General features: G+C 44.9%; 2 protein-coding genes across 2 annotated transcripts; both read right to left on the bottom strand.

Moving 5' to 3' along the window:
• Positions 1–5748: 5748 nt before the first annotated feature.
• On the bottom strand, positions 5749–6840 carry LOC118210299 (trace amine-associated receptor 7f-like). The gene has a single exon (XM_035386348.1). The coding sequence runs from the start codon at positions 6779–6781 to the stop codon at positions 5780–5782; it is 1002 nt and encodes a 333-aa protein (XP_035242239.1). The 5' UTR covers positions 6782–6840; the 3' UTR covers positions 5749–5779.
• A 1293-nt stretch (positions 6841–8133) lies between these two features.
• Positions 8134–9480, bottom strand: LOC118210245 (trace amine-associated receptor 13c-like). Its single transcript, XM_035386269.1, has one exon. The coding sequence runs from the start codon at positions 9454–9456 to the stop codon at positions 8464–8466; it is 993 nt and encodes a 330-aa protein (XP_035242160.1). The 5' UTR covers positions 9457–9480; the 3' UTR covers positions 8134–8463.
• Positions 9481–17395: the final 7915 nt, after the last annotated feature.

Below are 17395 nucleotides of genomic sequence, written 5' to 3'. Positions count from 1 at the left end.
GAATTTTCTTGGGTTTCATGGAAAATTGTGACAAATCCTGTTAAATATATCCCTCCTTGTTTACCCAAAATAACACAGCATTACATTAATTTAACAGAAGCTCTTAACACAAGTTCATGCTGTTGAATCTCAGACCTAGTATATACATCATTCCAAGACCAACGAATATATATGTACCATCACTGAAGCACTAATGCAAATTAACAATACTAAGCAAAAACATCCAGATTACAGTACATCCATAACAACCCCTAAAAGTGAAAAATCAAATCATAAAAATGACCAGAACCTGAACTACCACAAAGGGTATGATTATCAGTGCAGGAGAATGAGAGTAGAACCAAGATGCACTTCAAAGAGGTAAGGTTTCATTTTGCATGTGAAGACAGACAATTCTACTGTCCTGACCATCATGGGAAGGAAGTTCATTCTAAAATTAGCCTCTTTTCCATTGCAACATCCGTACCCAGAACTATCGAGAACCTTGGTATTTCCAGGAATGCGTACTAGTTTCTGTTTCCACCAAAGTTTGAGAACTTTATGGATATGGCACTCAAACCTGTGGTAAATGATGGCAAGAGGATGTTTTTGCTGTGCTTAACAAATCCTGACAGCAGCTTGACGACAGTTTATCCAGAATTGTTGGTGCTACTTTTCTGAAAATGTCAGTTATGATCTGTATGTCTTCTCTGTCCATTTCTCAGACTCATGCACTTTTAGGTTCCATCAGTTTATGGATGTGGAGCTGTACCTTGAGCACTTTCAATTGTAGATGCTGATTCCCCTGTTGTAATTCCTGTATTTCTGTCACAGAGGACTCTACACTGATAAAACAAGAGCCTGGACAAATCCTTTGGGGTTTCTCACCATTGTCCCAATGGAGGAACCTTTTCCACCTCAAATAGTGGAAACTCTATGAAAAGTCATGTTTTGTGCATTACATTTTAAATTAAATTCCGTATCAGCAGCATGGCAAATGCGTTGCCTCTGGGATGTGTATACTGTATGTTGCAGCATCATATCTGGTAGAATATTGCATTGGGGTATATGGATTAGTTAATTTAGCATATTATGAACTAAAATGCTGCCAATATTATCATGTGTCCCACACTTTCTCAGATATTGACAGGTCTGACCTAGTAGCCTTGTGCGGGGCCATCACATTGCAATCTTTACCTAGATGATTTGGCATTGTGTATAATTACACAATCCAAGTTACTGTAAATGAGCCAGCATCATGTATAATTAGGCAATCTAAGCTACACTTGATGAGCTAGCATCGTGTATTACGCAATTGTGCCCAAGACCTACCATTTATACATGCATTTTCTATGCCTGCTTACCCTGGTCACGGTCATGGGGGCTGCTGGAGCCTATCCCAGCATGCAGCAATAGGCAGGAGTGTCACGTAACGGGTAGGGGGGACCCAAATGCAGAGGGAAAAAAAACACAAACTCAAAAAGGGAAAATTAACAAAGATTTTACTTACATGACAGGGGACAAAAAAAAAAAAACAGGAAACCAAAAGGCCACGCAGGGCACTACCAAAAAACACAAAACAGAAAACTCAAAATTCAAAACACACACAGAGCAGAACACAGGTAGGACAGAAACTGGGCAGGAACTAACAGGCGGAAACACAGTCACACACACAAGCAGGTCAAAAACACAGGCAGGCAGATACATGTAAGTCAAACAAACACAAGTCGGGAACAAACACAAGGAACCAGCACCCGAGTCAAGGGAACAAAGAGCTTAAATAGACAGGGGGTAACAAGACACAGGTGAACTTAAAAAACAATCAACCCAGAAAAGGAGGGGATAAGACACAGGTGGGAACAATGATAGAATAACGAGACAACAATAATACAATTAACAGGGGGGAGCAGGACACAAAACAAAAGTGCCGCCATCTGGCGGCCCAACAAGGGAAACACAGACAGGGAAACACAGAACCATGACAGTACCCCCCCCCCCCCCCCCCCCCCCCCCCCAAGGGACGGCTCCTGATGTCCCAGGAGGCCGACCCGGGGAGAGATTGAACAGAGGGTGGGAGCTGGAGACAGGACTCAGGACAGAAACAGGACTGGACACAGGACTGAAACGGGACTCAAGAACGGAACAAGACTCGGGACTGGACTCGGATGGGGGAACAGGACTCGTGACTGGACTCGGACGGGGGAACAGGACTCGGACGGGGGAACAGGTCTCGGGACAGGACTCGGACGGGGGAACAGGACTCGGGACAGGACTCGGACGGGGGGGACAGGACTCGGGACAGGACTCGGACGGGGGGGACAGGACTCGGGACAGGACTCGGACGCGGGGGACAGGACTCGGGACAGGACTCGGGACAGGACTTGGACGGGGACTGGACTTGGGACAGGACTTGACGGGGACTGGACTCGGACGGGGGAACAGGACTCGGGACTGGACTCGGACGGGGGAAACAGGACTCGGGACTGGACTCGGACGGGGGAAACAGGACTCGGGACTGGACTCGGACGGGGGAAACAGGACTCGGGACTGGACTCGGACGGGGACAGGACTCGGGACTGGACTCGGACGGGGACAGGACTCGGGACTGGACTCGGATGGGGACAGGACTCGGGACTGGACTCGAACGGGGACAGGACTCGGACGGGGACAGGACTCGGACAGGAACACCGGGAGACCTACAAGGACAGACAAAGGGACAAGCAGGCGGGGAGACACACAGCAAGACCTATAGACACACTAAGGGACAGACAGAGAGGGAAGGAGAGGGGTGAACTCTGACACACGGACTGACAAACTGGCAGACATGACAAAAAACACGCAGACTGACACACCAACATACAGGCAGACAGGCGGGCGAACAGATTAGCTGACGGGCCGACGGCCTGGGGGGCAGACAAACAGGCCAACGTACTGGCTGACACACACGCGGGCAAGCAGGCAGACAGGCAGGTGGGCAGACAAATAGACAAGGGAGCAGGTGAACAGGCAGACACACGGTGGGGAACATGGATAGGGCGAGGTCTCGGGGCACTGGGTAGGGGCAGTGATGGCTTGGACACACTAGGGGGCACGAAAACACTAGGGGAAGAACGGACACTGGGGGGTGCGAGAACGCTAGGGGGAGCACGAACGCTAGGGGGAGCACGAACGCTAGGGGGAGCACGAACGCTAGGGGGAGCACGAACGCTAGGGGAGCACGAACGATAGGGGGAGCACGAACGCTAGGGAGAGCACGAACGCTAGGGGGAGCACGAACGCTAGGGGGAGCACGACCGCTAGGGGGAGCACGAACACTAGGGGGAGCACGAACACTAGGGGGAGCACGAACACTAGGGGGCTCGAGGCGGCTCTGGAGGCCTCTCCGGGGCTTGAGGCGGCTCTGGAGGCCTCTCCGGGGCTCGAGGCGGCTCTGGAGGCCTCTCCGGGGCTCGAGGCGGCTCTGGAGGTCTCCCCGGGGCTCGAGGCGGCTCTGGAGGTCTCCCCGGGGCTCGAGGCGGCTCTGGAGGTCTCCCCGGGGCTCGAGGCGCGGGCGAAGCACGAACAGTGGGTGGAGCAGGCGGCAGTGGCCCCTGCGGAACAACGAGTGGAGCAGGCGGACCCCCCTGCAGTCTGGGCTGGGCAGGGGACTGGAACACGGACCCCAGCTGTAGGGAACCCGACTGGGCAGGAGACAGGAACACGGACCCCAGCCATAGTGAACCCGGCTGGGCAGCCGGATGGGACCGGCGGGACCCCCGCGGGCCGGACCCTGGAAAAATGACCGAGACCCTTCAAAAGGGTCAGGATCCGCTGGCTGAGCAGCTGGAGGTCTGGCCGACTGGGAGGCAGCCCGACCACGGCGCCTCCGTGACTGCCCGCCCCGGGCACTGGGAGGCTCAAGGGCGAAAACTGGGTCAAGCTCCCACCACCCCGGCATGATAAACAAAAAACACAAAAAACACACACAAAAAAAAAAAAAAAAAAAAAAAACTCTGCTGGGTCCAGCAATCACAAGGAACCAGCACCCGAGTCAAGGGAACAAAGAACTTAAATAGACAGTGGGTAACAAGACACAGGTGAACTCAAAAAACAATCAACCCAGAAAAGGAGGGGATAACAAGACACAGGTGGGAACAATGATAGAATAACGAGACAACAATAATACAATTAACAGGGGGGAGCAGGACACAAAACAGAAGTGCCGCCATCTGGCGGCCCAACAAGGGAAACACAGACAGGAAAACACAGAACCATGACAAGGAGAGGCAGGAATACACTCTTGACAGGTCGCCAATCTAACTCCACACAGAAATGCCCGTGCTGAGATTGAAAACCAGGCAAGCCAGGATTTATCTTACAGCTGTATCCATAATAACAGAGTCAGTGCTCATGGAAATAATAAGAAAGAGGAAATATTAGCAGTGCTGGAAATGGTATGAAGAGTATGGGGCAATGGAGAACGTTTTAAATCCACATTAGTTCAGACTCTGTTTATTGTGGTTTGACTTGACTGTGGGACCATCAGATTAAACAAAGAGCATGTCTTACACCAGTGAACAATTTGTCTTAACTTAATCTTCAATGATAATGATTACCAAGAAATAGTATTCAAATTATTTAACTGCCAACATAATGCAGACAAATTGTAGTCAACAACTAAACATGCTAATGAAGAATCAGATGTAGTCAAAATATGCATTATGTATAAATGTTATGGCATACATCCAGAAACATGTTAGTTCAGACAGACCACGAGAGTCAAGCCCAGCAGAAGCTGGATCTGACGATGACTGAGCTGTTTAGCAATGCTCACCCATCACAGTCCATTCACATAACAAGGCGGTCTATTTAAATGACCTCCCCTCACTCATTGGCACTTCCTCATGCATATCTAAACCTGCTTCCTCCTGCTGAATACTGCAGTCTGCTAGTCTAAAACCCCTCCACCATCCACCAGCTCCTCCCTCATGTGTTCACTAGACTATCCTAACATGTATGGGAGGCGCAGTGGTGCAGTGCATAGCACTGTCACCTCACTGCAAGAAGGTCCTGGGTTTGAAACCCGACCTTGTGTGGAGTTTGCATGCTCTCCCCATGTCCGTGTGGGTTTCCTCCATATTGTCTGGTTTCCTCCGACATCTAAACACACGCTACCAACCTATACTGTATAATTAAAGGGTAATAATGGTCCTCATAGCTGCTGGATCTGTTCTGTGTGTACCACTCTAGGGGGGTATGCACCCGCTTTATCCATGCGTGGTGGCTGGGATGGCTTCCAGAATAGAGCCATACTGTCAAATATAACTGTATTGCCTTTTAAGATTGTCGATAAAGATTCTAACTTTGACAACAGTGGTCTTGTCTGAAATGAAGATAACTGAATGATAAACTAATGAATATTCATGCATTTTTTATGTTAAAAGAAAACAACCCAGACAGTCCATTTTTTAAAACATTACATGTCTATATGAAATAGTCTCAGGAAGAGATATGATGAAAATGACAAAAATTGGGGAAATGATTGGCTCATAGCAACCACACATTTTACCATAAAAACTGGAGACCTGTTTTTTGTACTTCTGATATGTACCATTTATTGTGCACAACACATGACAATAAAAATATAACATTAAAAATTAAAACAGAAAAACGATGACATTACTAAGTGATAATAATAATAATAATAATAATGATAATAATAATAATAATAATATACATATTGTAACCCATTAATGATAAACAAGGATGAAAAAAAATGAAAAGGTGTTATTACATCACATTCACACTACATAATAAGTCCTTATGTTTCCTGTGACAGCACATGCAAGACTGAAGAGTCTGTGCCACATATCTTAAATGTTATTATGAGCTTTACAGACCTCTGAAACCATGGATAGAACAGAGCATAAATAATAGGATTGATGGAAGAATGTAAATATATTAGAGTCCATGAAATTGAAACTGCAAAGTTCACAGATCTGTTCCTGATATAGACATTAAGGAAAACACTTACATAGTAGGGTACTAAGCAAAGAAGGAACACTGCCACTAGAACTCCAAGGGTTTTTGCTGCTTTCCTTTCAGATGCTGTATTACTGCTATTTACTTTTGGGCACAATCTGACACTCCTTATTTTATTTGCATGCTTTTTAGCAATAGCAAAAATGTTCAGGTATATGAATATAATAATTGAGCATGGTAAAACAAATACACTTATAAAGTCAACAATAGCCCATACTGTATTAACGTTAACAATACACTCACCACATGTGATGTTTGCTTTCATGTCAGTAATATTTCCGTTGAAATAAAGAAGCAACATATTGTAGATTAATGAATACAACCACAGTATGGCTATTATCCTCAAAGTTACATTCACTGTCATTTTCATGGAATAGTGAAAAGGGTTGGAGAGAGCCAGATATCGGTCCACTGCAATTAAAGCGACATTATAAATTGATATACAAGGAAGGTAATATGATGCAACATTAAAAATTGTGCAATACAATATATCAAAGCACCTCTGTGCATCTATCAACATAGTAAAGTAGAGGGGCATCACAATTACCCCAACGAGAAAGTCTGACATGGCCAGAGAGAGCAGTAGGAAATTAGTTGGTGTCTGCAGCTGTTTGAAGTGACAGATGGAAATGATCACAAGCAGGTTTCCACACACTGTCAGTGTCACAACTACTGCTACAGACGCATAGAGCAGCACATCAGCTCCTGTTAGTGAAGTTCCCAAACAGGAGAAGTTGGAATGGACACAGGCTGCCTCTTGATGCTCTTCTGTGAGATTCATGAAGGAAGTAGTTATGGTTTCACTGAACAATAAAACGGTCCGTCATTATACATAATTTATGCAATCTAACAAAGAAATAAATTTTGTTGTATGAATCCGCAAAAAAGATGTAGCATACTGTGGCTTGCTGGTCTTGCAGAGTCCTTTTGGCTCATTAAGAGCAGTCGAGTCACATTTATATAAAGGGGTTACCGTTGATTTTTTTCTTTTTTTTACTTTGGGTGACTGTCTATGAATTCCCATCAGATTAAATGACATTGGGACACGGGATTGTGTTAGGAGACAGGGAGCAAAACTGGGTCAGTGATGTCATCAAATAATATAGAGAGGATTTCAAGAGGAAAGGGCTTATACTTCTTGATTGCAGAAGTACAATGGTAACAGACTGGAGTTCATCAATGTATAGAATTTTCTTGGGTTTCATGGAAAATTATGACAAATCCTGTTAAATATAACCCTCCTTGTTTACCCAAATTAGCAAAGTATTGCATTAATTTAACAGAAGCTCTTAACACAAGTTCATGCTGTTGAATCCCAGACGTAGTATATACATCATTCCAAGACCAACGAGTATATATGTACCATCATTGTAGCACTAATGCAAATTAACTATACTAAGCAAAAACATCCAGATTACAGTACATCCATAAAAACCCCTAAAAGAGAAACCTCAAATCATAAAAATGACCAGAACCTGAACTACCACAAAGGGTATGATTATCAGAGCAGGAGAATGAGAGTAGAACCAAGATGCACTTCAAATAGGTAAGGTTTCATTTTGCATGTGAAGACAGACAATTCTACTGTCCTGACCATCATGGGAAGGAAGTTCATTCTAAAATTAGCCCCTTTTCCATTGCAACACCCGTACCCAGAATTATCGGGAACCTAGGCATTTCCCGGAATGTGTACTAGCTTCTGTTTCCACCAAAGTTTGAAAACCATGACAATGAAAACTTGGGAGGAAGTAATAGAAATAAAAGAAAATGCTCATTTTACATTGTGTAACATTCACTTAAGAAATGTTATTTGGAGAAATTCTCTCTTGAGTATAAATTACTTCACAAAATATGTTGTCACTATTTTCATGCATGAGGGTGAAATTGAGAAGGCAGGCTTGGCAATGTTCCATACACAGAGCATGGAGGGACCGTGAAATGCAGGTCTGAAAATCAGGAGGGTTTTCCAAATAACATCCAGTAACATCGAACTGCGTGCCAAAACACAAGTTTTACATAAGTTATAAGTTATAACAATAAGCTTTCAGGAAATAAAATACCTGCAATTCTACACCTGTGTTTATTAGTGACATATCTAATACACTGAACCAATAAGTAAAATGTGACCTCTGAAACCATGGATAGAACAGGGCATAAATAATAGGATTGATAGACGAATTTAAATATAGTAAAATCACTGTAATTGAAAGTGCAAGGTGCATAGATCTGTTCCTGAAATAGACATCAAGGAAGGCACTTACATAGTAGGGTACTGAAATGTTGTGCACAACACATGACAATAAAAATACAAAATATTAGAAATTACATCAGAATAACGGTGATATTACTAGTACAAGTAATAGAAAATAAATAAATAAAATAATTCTACCCATTAATGAAATACAAGGATGAAAAAAAATGAAATGGCTTTATTACATCACATTCACACTACATAAGAATTGCTTATGTTTCCTGTGCCAGCACATGCAAGACTGAAGATTCTGTTCTACATATCTTGAGTGTTATTATGATCTTAAAAGACCTCTGAAACCATGGATAGAACAGAGCATAAATAATAGGATTAATAGAAGAATTTAAATATATTAGAGTCAATGTAACTGAAACTGCAACGTGCACAGATCTATTCCTGAAATAGACCTCAATGAAGGCACTTACATAGTAGGGTACTAAGCACAGAAGGAACACTGCCACTAAAACTCCAAGGGTTTTTGCTGCTTTCCTTTCAGATGCCATATTACTGTTATTTACTTTTGGGCACTTTCTGACACTCCTTATTTTATTTGCATGCTTTTTAGCAATAGCAAAAATGTTCAGGTATATGAATATAATAATTGAACATGGTAAAACAAATACAATTATTAAGTCAACAATAGCCCATACTGTATTAACCTTAACAAAACACTCACCACATGTGATGTTTGCTTTCATGTCAGTAATATTTCCATTATAATAAAGAAGCACCACATTGTAAATTAACGAATACAACCACAGTATGGCTATTATCCTCAAAGTTACATTCACTGTCACTTTCATGGAGTAGTGAAAAGGGTTGGAGAGAGCCAGGTATCGGTCCACTGCAATTAAAGTTACATTATAAATTGATAAACAAGTAAGGTAAAATCCTGCTAAATGAAACATTGTGTAATACAATATATCAAAGCACCTCTGTGAATTGATCAACACAGTAAAGTAGAGGGGCATCACAATTACCCCAACAAGAAAGTCTGCCATGGCCAGAGAGAGCAGTACAAAATTAGCTGGTGTCTGAAGTTGCTTGAAGTGACAGATGGAGATGATCACAAGCAGGTTTCCACACACTGTCACTGTCACAACTACTGCTGCAGCCATATACAGCAGCACATCACCTGAAGTTCCCAAACAGGAAACATTTGAATGGACACAGGATGCCTCTTGATGCTCTTCTGTGAGATTCATGAAGTTACAGTTTCATTGAACAATAAAAAATTCTGTAATTATACATAATTTAAGCAATCTAAAAAAGAACGAAATATCATTGTAAGAATCCACGTAAAAGATGTAGCATACTGTTGGCTTGCTGGTCTTGCAGTCCTTTCGGATCATTAAGAGCAGTCAAGTCACATTTATATATACGGGTTACCGTTGTTTTTGTTTTTTTGTTCTTGGTTGCCTATGAATCCCCATCAGAACGGGGGGTTGTATAATGAGTCAGAGAGCAAAACTGGGATAGGTCAGTGACTCAATCAAATAATAAAATCAGAGCGGGTAAAGGCTTTCAAAATGTTGATTTGTGAATTACAATGGTAACAGAGTGTGGATTGCGTGCAATGGTGCTTGAATTATTATCTTGGATTTCATGGAAAATTAAGACACACCTCTTTAAATATTTCCCCCTTTTGTTTACCCAAACTGACAAAACAGTACATTAATTTAACAGAAACAACTTACAGTGGACATCATACCTTAATTTATATGCTTGGCTAGCTAACACTATCTAACCATCCCCCCTTTGTTTGTAGAACACAAGGCTCATCATCATCGATGTTTTTTAATAAATGCTGACAAAAACTTTACAGTTACACAGAATATAAATGAAAGATGCTAAATATTTAATTGATGAGTAGTCAATACAGTACATAACTTAAGGTATGATTTTACCCAAAAATCCAACATACCTGACACAAAATGACAACCGCAAATCCACGTTTAAGTATACATTTTGTAAAACATTTAACCTGCAAGATGCTCTTTAACTATGTCAACAAAACATGCCCTAAAATTTGAGTCGGCACGGCAGAGTAATGGAAGTGTCACTCACGGATGATACAGAAAGTTGTGAAAGCCAGTGAAAGTTTTTTTCCCCATTTGAATTCTTTTTGAAATTTCTCATAAGATGTGTTTGAAAAGACACATGGATGTTAAAAAAAGCTCTCGAAGGTATTCTTGCATCCAGTGATGAGAATTTTGGTTCTCTAAAAGAGAGTTAACCTTCTGGGGATGAAGAATTCTTTTTCTTTGGCATGGATCCATTTGAAGACGATATCGGGTGAGTTTGTTTATTCTTCGGATCCATAATTATGCTGAGAAATTGCTAAACCATTTTTATTGACAGTATTTGCGTTTCTCTGCAAACGCGCGGAAATCCACTGGTATAATAAAACAATGACGGTACATACTGTATATTTAATCCACATCATTCTGTTTCTACCATAATGTAACACACTTTCTTGTGTATACAGCAGCAGTTTCTTGCTACATTTACTAATATTGAATATAAACATAAGATGCAATTTATGCTGTAGTCTGTCATTGTGAAAATAAATAAAACTTTAGGCTACTATCGTAACCCCAGTTCTCTGAAACATCGAGTGGAGAGGTCCACCTATGGGGAATGACATCCGGTCGTGACTCCTCAGAAGCATCCAATTGCACCAAGTCTGGCTCTGACAGACAGTAGCGCGTCCAATGCTACAGGAGGCACCGCCCTCCTGTAAGTGCATATAGGACGCTGCAGCACTACTACTAATCAGTGAACATATTTGCTTCTTGTGCACAGCAAGCAGGGTAGTCTTGGTGGATCTCTCCACTTGATGTTTCAGAGAACTGGGGTTACAATAGCAACCTAAAGTTCTCTTTCATTATCTTGTTTCGAGATCTACCTATGGGGAGATATGGACAACTCCCAGATTGCCCTATGCTCACAGCTGAGAAACTGTCAGGCCAGCAAGGGCAGCCTCCCCCCTTGAGGGGAGGGCGTGTCTGGCACATCCCATGTAAGGAAGTACTAAACACAAAGCAGGTGAGGGGTGATGCGTGAGCTTCACACAAAGCACACCCCCAGAACTGCGTGAGCTACTGGAGTCCTGGTGACGTCCAGGCGGTAGAACCTAGCAAAGATATGTGGAGAAGCCCAGCCTGCAGCTGAACAAATCTCCTGCAAGGAGACCCCACGGAATAGGGCCATGCCCCTCGTAGAATGAGCCCTCAGGCCCGAGGGGGGGTGTTATCCCCTTTGAGTCATATGCCATAGCAATAGCTTCCACAAGCTAATGAGACAGCCGCTGCTTAGAGATGGCTTTCCCTTTGCAGGGCGGGCCCCAGGCGACAAAGAGCTGGTCGTTCTTTCTGAAAGCCTTAGTCCTTGTCATATACGTGTGGAGAACACGCATAGGACATAGCATATGAAGCTTTTGATCCTCTTGAGAGAAGTAAGGCAGTGGGTAAAAAGCAGTAAGCTCCAACACCGCACACGTGCAAGCTGGGAAGCTTTTAGGCATGAAGGCTGGATTGGGCTTAAGAGAAACCCTATCCATATTAGGGTTAGAATATTGTGCAAGAGTTATGCACTGAGAGCGCATGGAGGTCACTGACTCGCCTAGCCAAAGCTAGAGCGAGCAGCAATGCTGTCTTGAGAGACTGTATCTCATTTGTAGGCTCGAATGGCCGTGGAGACAGAGCCTCCAGCACCAGTGATAAATCCCAAGAAGGGATGTGCTTTTTAGCAACAGGTAGAAAACGGCGAGCCCCCTTCATAAACTTGCGAATGAGGGGGTGTTGCCCCACTGCATAGTCCTTGAAACCAACATGACAAGCAGTGATAGCTGCCAGATAGACCTTAATGGTTGAAAAGGATTTCCCTTTATCCATAAGGTTCCGTAAAAAGCACAGCACATCAGTAACAGAGCACTGGTAAGGCACTGACTGACAAGAGGCACACCATCCTTCAAATACCTGCCTACTTATTTTCATAAAGTGACCTGATACAGGGTGCTCTCACGCATTGGATGGTAGCAGCCACACGAGAGGGGACCCCTAAAGCAATAAGGTTATACTTCTCACGGGCTAAGCCCAAAGAGCTATTCGCTCCGGGCGGAGGTGGTGTATTTCCCCGTTCACCTAGGACAGTAAGTCTGTTGGTAACGGGAGTGCGCATGGCTGTGCATAAAGGAGAGGGATAATCTCTGCCAGCTACGGCGATTTTGGCCACCTGGGTGCTATCAGGATCAGTGTCAAGCTCTGTTCTCTCACTCTGGCTAAAGTGGGAGAGATGACAGCGAGGGGAAGAAACGCATAAAGGAGCACATCGGGTCATGGGTGGGCCAGTGCGTCCACACCGAGAAACACGTTCTCATCCCGTAGCGAGAAATACATAGGACTGTGAGTGTTTCCGTGCGAGGTGAAGAGATCTACGGCCGCACGGCTGAATCTCTGCCACAGCATTTCCACAATCTGGGGATGGAACCGCCATTCCCCGTAAAGTGGGTTTCCCCTTGACAAAAGATCTGCGCCCGTGTTCAGAATGCCTGGAACATGGGTCGCGCGTATCTACAGAAAGTGACAGCTGCTCCATGACCAGCAGTCTGTGGACTACAAAGTGGAGCTGGAGGGAGTGCATGCCACCTTGCCAATTGACATATGCAACCGCAGTCGTGTTGTCGCAGCGGATTAGCACATGATGTCCCCCAGCTCCAGATAATTTATGTGAGCTGAGCGTAGCTGGATTGTCCACGTCCCATTCACAATACGTCCCTCCTGAGTGGCACCCCACCCAAAGAGGGACGCGTCTGTTGTCACGACTTTCCTCATGAGAACGGGCCCGAGAGGGGTTCCCTGAGTGTAAAAGTCTGTGCTTTCCCAGTGACCTGAGTTTGGTAGCACTCGCGTGTCACCGAGAGGCAGCGATGGAGATCGCCCACGGGGCTAAGGTGGAGGGATGAAATACACCTCATGAAGCCCCTCATTCTTAATAGCCCCAGTGGAAGGACCTGAGAGGCTGAAGCCATCAGCCTTCTCAGCCGGAGGTATGTGCGATATTGTACTCTCAAGCCCGGTTTGAACTGAGAGAGACAGACTCTGATTGATAAGATGCAGTCTGCTGATAGCTGCGCTCGCGTCGACACGGAGTTTAGGTCCAGTCCCAAGAACGTTACATTCTGAGATGGAGAGAGATTGCTCTTGGGGAGGTTCATTCTGAAACCAAGAGATGACAGATGTGTCAGAACTAGCTGTGTGTCCTGCACAACTCTGACTTTCAAATTGGCGATGATGAGCCAATCGTCAATGTAAGTCAGAATTCTGACTCCCATTAGTCTTAATGGAGCCAGACCCGCCTCTACACAAAAACAGAACACCCGTGGGCTTAGGGAGAGGCCGAAGGGTAGAACTGTGTATTCATAGCAAACACTGTGGTGGGCGAAGCAGAGAAATTCTGTGAGGGGGATAGATGCCTATGTGGAAAAAGGCATCTTTCAGATCGATTGACGTGAACTAATCATTCTGACGTATTGAGCGTAGAAGAGTGCTGTACGTTAACATTTTGAAATTGTATTGCCTCAAATGTTTGTTCAGCACACTGAGATCCAAGATCGGACGTAGGGAGCCGTCGTTCTTTGGAACCAGGAAATAGCGAGAATAAAAGCCGTGTTGGGCTTGATCTCGCAGAACCACACGGATCGCCCCTTTGTGTAAGAGAGAAGAGATTTCCTTTTCTAAAACATGGGCCGTACTCTCTTTGGTTTGAGAGTAAATGACTCCGTTGAAACGTGGTGGTTTCACTCTGAACTGGCTATTGTGCTCAGGACCCATTCTGGGGCTGACGCAGCATGCCAGGCTACGATGTGGCTCGTGCCCCTGCTGTTGTGGAAGACCACGGGGAAATTTGGCCGGGTGAGGCCAAATCGAATAATGGTGTCGGCACTCCATCTAGTGGCGAAACCAGGGGAGGCCTCATGTGTTTTAAAGAGAATCTTTTCACACGGTTTTTTATTTTTTGGCCTTTCAGGGCGGAAGCCTTTATTAGAAATGGCCTGGTGTTGTTCTGCACACTGAATGTGGGCAACACTACCTGTGTGGCTAGAACAGAGTCTCCCTTTCGGGGCATTGAGAGGGGGGACTGAGGCTGGGGGACATGGGAACTGGTGCCCTGTTCACTGCGAACATAGGGGTGAGAACCCCTGGGGGGAGAGGGGGGGTCCCCCTGAACTTGAAGTCTCCTCTTCTTGGAGAGGGGAGACAAACATGTGTTCACAGGGCTGGTCGCCCCAGAACATAAACTTAGCCCCCCCAGCGGGGAAGCCGGTCAGGCAGGCCGCTTCCGCTTGGGGTCAGCGGGGATGGGTGATGGTTTCTTCGCTGCGGCCGCAGCAAAGGTCATGTTACCCCAAGGTCTGGGAGGGGGGTTACCCTGCTGGCCTAGGGTTTTTCCTGGGGCTTAGCTCTGCCCTAGTCCGGTTGAATTCGATAGTTCACAGCCAAAGGCTATGGGGGTCGCGTGGAAGGTGGCGGCTGAGGCGTATCTCTGCGGGGGAGGCAGAGTTTGAAGGCTTCATCCTCTTTCTTTTTATCATCACACCGCTGCTGCATGAGAGTCACCGCAAGGTCGAAAAGAGGCTGGCCTGGCTCAACTGGGGCACCTGCGATGTGCCTCTTCTCACTGTCGGGCAGACCAGAGAGATTAAGCCACAGGGCCCGCTCACCAGCTTCAGCCAGGGCCATGGGGCGAGCACAGGCCTGGACACACTGGCGAGCATTGCGCAGAACCAGGTTGTTAATAGTGACAATCTCTTGCCACAGTATGGGGGAAGGGCTCCCCTTCTCGAGCTGTTTCCCCATCTCCTCAATCAGCTTCGCTTGGTAAACCGAGAGTAGAGGAGACATTGAGGGCTAGAATAGTGAGGGCTGCGGACCTGTAGGAAGCTTGGTGAATGGAGGCTGTGAAACGGTCCATCTTATTTGGTAGGGTAGGCTTTGTTGGCTCCAAAAGCCCTCCCTGCGTGGGGTTCAGGTGTCGAGCTATGGAGGCAGCCGGGGGTTCCCCCATGGCGTGGGTGGCCATGTCTTTGACTTCTAGGCCGGAAAAGCCGTGCTTGAAGTCAAGGGGGTTCTTCCAATGGTGCCTCATGTGTTTAGGCTCTCCCCCGAGTGCCCGAGCAGGGAGGTGTATCGAAGGCATAGGTTGCCCGATACAGAAAGGAGCTAGCAAGTGAGGGCGGCAAGCTAGCAAGCTTTATAGCACTGACCGAACTCTCAAACCTTTCACGTCCAGCGGAGGTCGATCTGAGGATATGTCCTCCTGTGAACAGTTAAGTGGTAAGGTTCTTGTGAGATGCAAGCTTGAGGCTGCGAGCTCAGTTCGGATGATCGTGAGAAGCGGATGTCAACTGATGAGTAGTAGCGCTGTACCGTCCTATATGCTCTTACAGGAGGACGGTGCCTTGTGTAGCATTGTGTAGCACTGTCTGTCAGATCCAGACTTGGTGCAATTGGATGCTTCTGAGGAGTCATGACCGGATGCCATTCCCCATAGGTGGATCTCGAAACGAGATGATGAAAGAGAACGGTACTGTGCGCGCAGCACACAGGTAGTAGGGATGACAAGTTGATATTTTGTTTTCAGGTTTCGTTTTTTTAATGTTGTATTTATTATTTGAAATATGTATTATCATTCTATTTCTGTCTCTGAGGCGCTCTGAAATTTGCATTCTCTGCTAAGCTGAACAATAGATTGGAATATGTGTCTGTCACCTTTTTGTTTTTTTAGGGAACCGCTATCAGCACATCAATCCACTTCCCTGCCTCCAATCCCCTCAGCTTTGCCATCAACTCCCCCTGGCCCCTCGCCACTTATCTCCAACAGCAGTTAAAATGTAATATTTTTGTTTTCTTTGTAGTCTACTATGGGACATGTCAGAGGACGAAGAGAAAAGTTCAGAAACAAAAAAATGTTTTATTTTTATTTATGGTAATAGTCCTTGGGTGTTAGTTATATATGTATTTTTTTGTATTTCAATTGTACTTTTGGAATAAAAATATTCAACATGTTTAGGTCCTGTGTCCTTTCTGGTGCAAGGCTCACTCAGGCGCCAGTCACTTCATGTACATAATGTTACATTGTAGAGCAATGGTAAGTTCAATTGACGTGATATTTGACATGATATGATATTGCGGGTACTACTAATAACCCTGGACTTTCATTGCAGGATGTTTTTATTGAGCAGTGACATGTACTTTTGGAAATACATTACAAAAAACATATTTTTAATAAAACAAAAATGAAATATTTTACTTTGAACCGCTATTTTTGATTATCTAACTCAGAACTGTTTTGATTGATTTGGGTAGCCAAGACACTTCTAATAAAACTGGTATGCAATACCTGGGGCTTCATCTTAATTACCATGTAGAAAACTAACGATAGAGAAAAATGTCCAAAAACCCCTTAGGATTTAAGACCAGCAAACAGGCACATGCGGACACTGAAGAACAGATTAATACTAATCACAAAATGTTCGTTCAAATGCTAGAGGTGATATACGCAGACCTGGTTAAACAGTCAACTTCAAACCATGATGCAAGACTTTGAGGTGCACGCTTGCAGGTATAACATCAAAATCATGGAGATACCAGAGGGAGAAGAGGAGGGTAGACCCACGGAAGTTGTCTTTAAGCTAACTCCCAATCTATTGGGGGGAGAAACAGTTTGGGGAAACAGATTGGGTCATCCAGTTGCAGTTGACCATGCTAACCGCAGCCTATGAATACAAGGGAGGTAGGGTGTCCATCTTCCCAGACTACACCAGCAAGGTGATGGCACAGTGTCGCCCTTGCCAAGACGTGATACAGGCCTTACAGAATAGAGGAGTCACCACACCACATAAAGGGGAACATCAGATGATACACTAGTGGGTTCACTGTGCATCTGAGTTCTGAATTAATGCAAAAGTAATGCCAAATATGCTTGGAGTTGGGAAGTCAATCATATAATAGATATACAGATATGTTCCACTGCTGCTTCCAAATCTCTATAAGAAGCTTGTTCAGTTAACTCTGTGGTTGGGAAATGCAATGAAGGAAACAGCCATTATTCTTAATTAATTGAATTTTAACAATTAATGAT

Source organism: Anguilla anguilla, chromosome 12 (assembly GCF_013347855.1).
Source record: "Anguilla anguilla isolate fAngAng1 chromosome 12, fAngAng1.pri, whole genome shotgun sequence".
Classification (NCBI taxonomy): domain Eukaryota; kingdom Metazoa; phylum Chordata; class Actinopteri; order Anguilliformes; family Anguillidae; genus Anguilla; species Anguilla anguilla.
The sequence above is the reverse complement of the archived record's forward strand: the minus strand, read 5'-3'. Positions and strand labels throughout refer to the sequence as shown.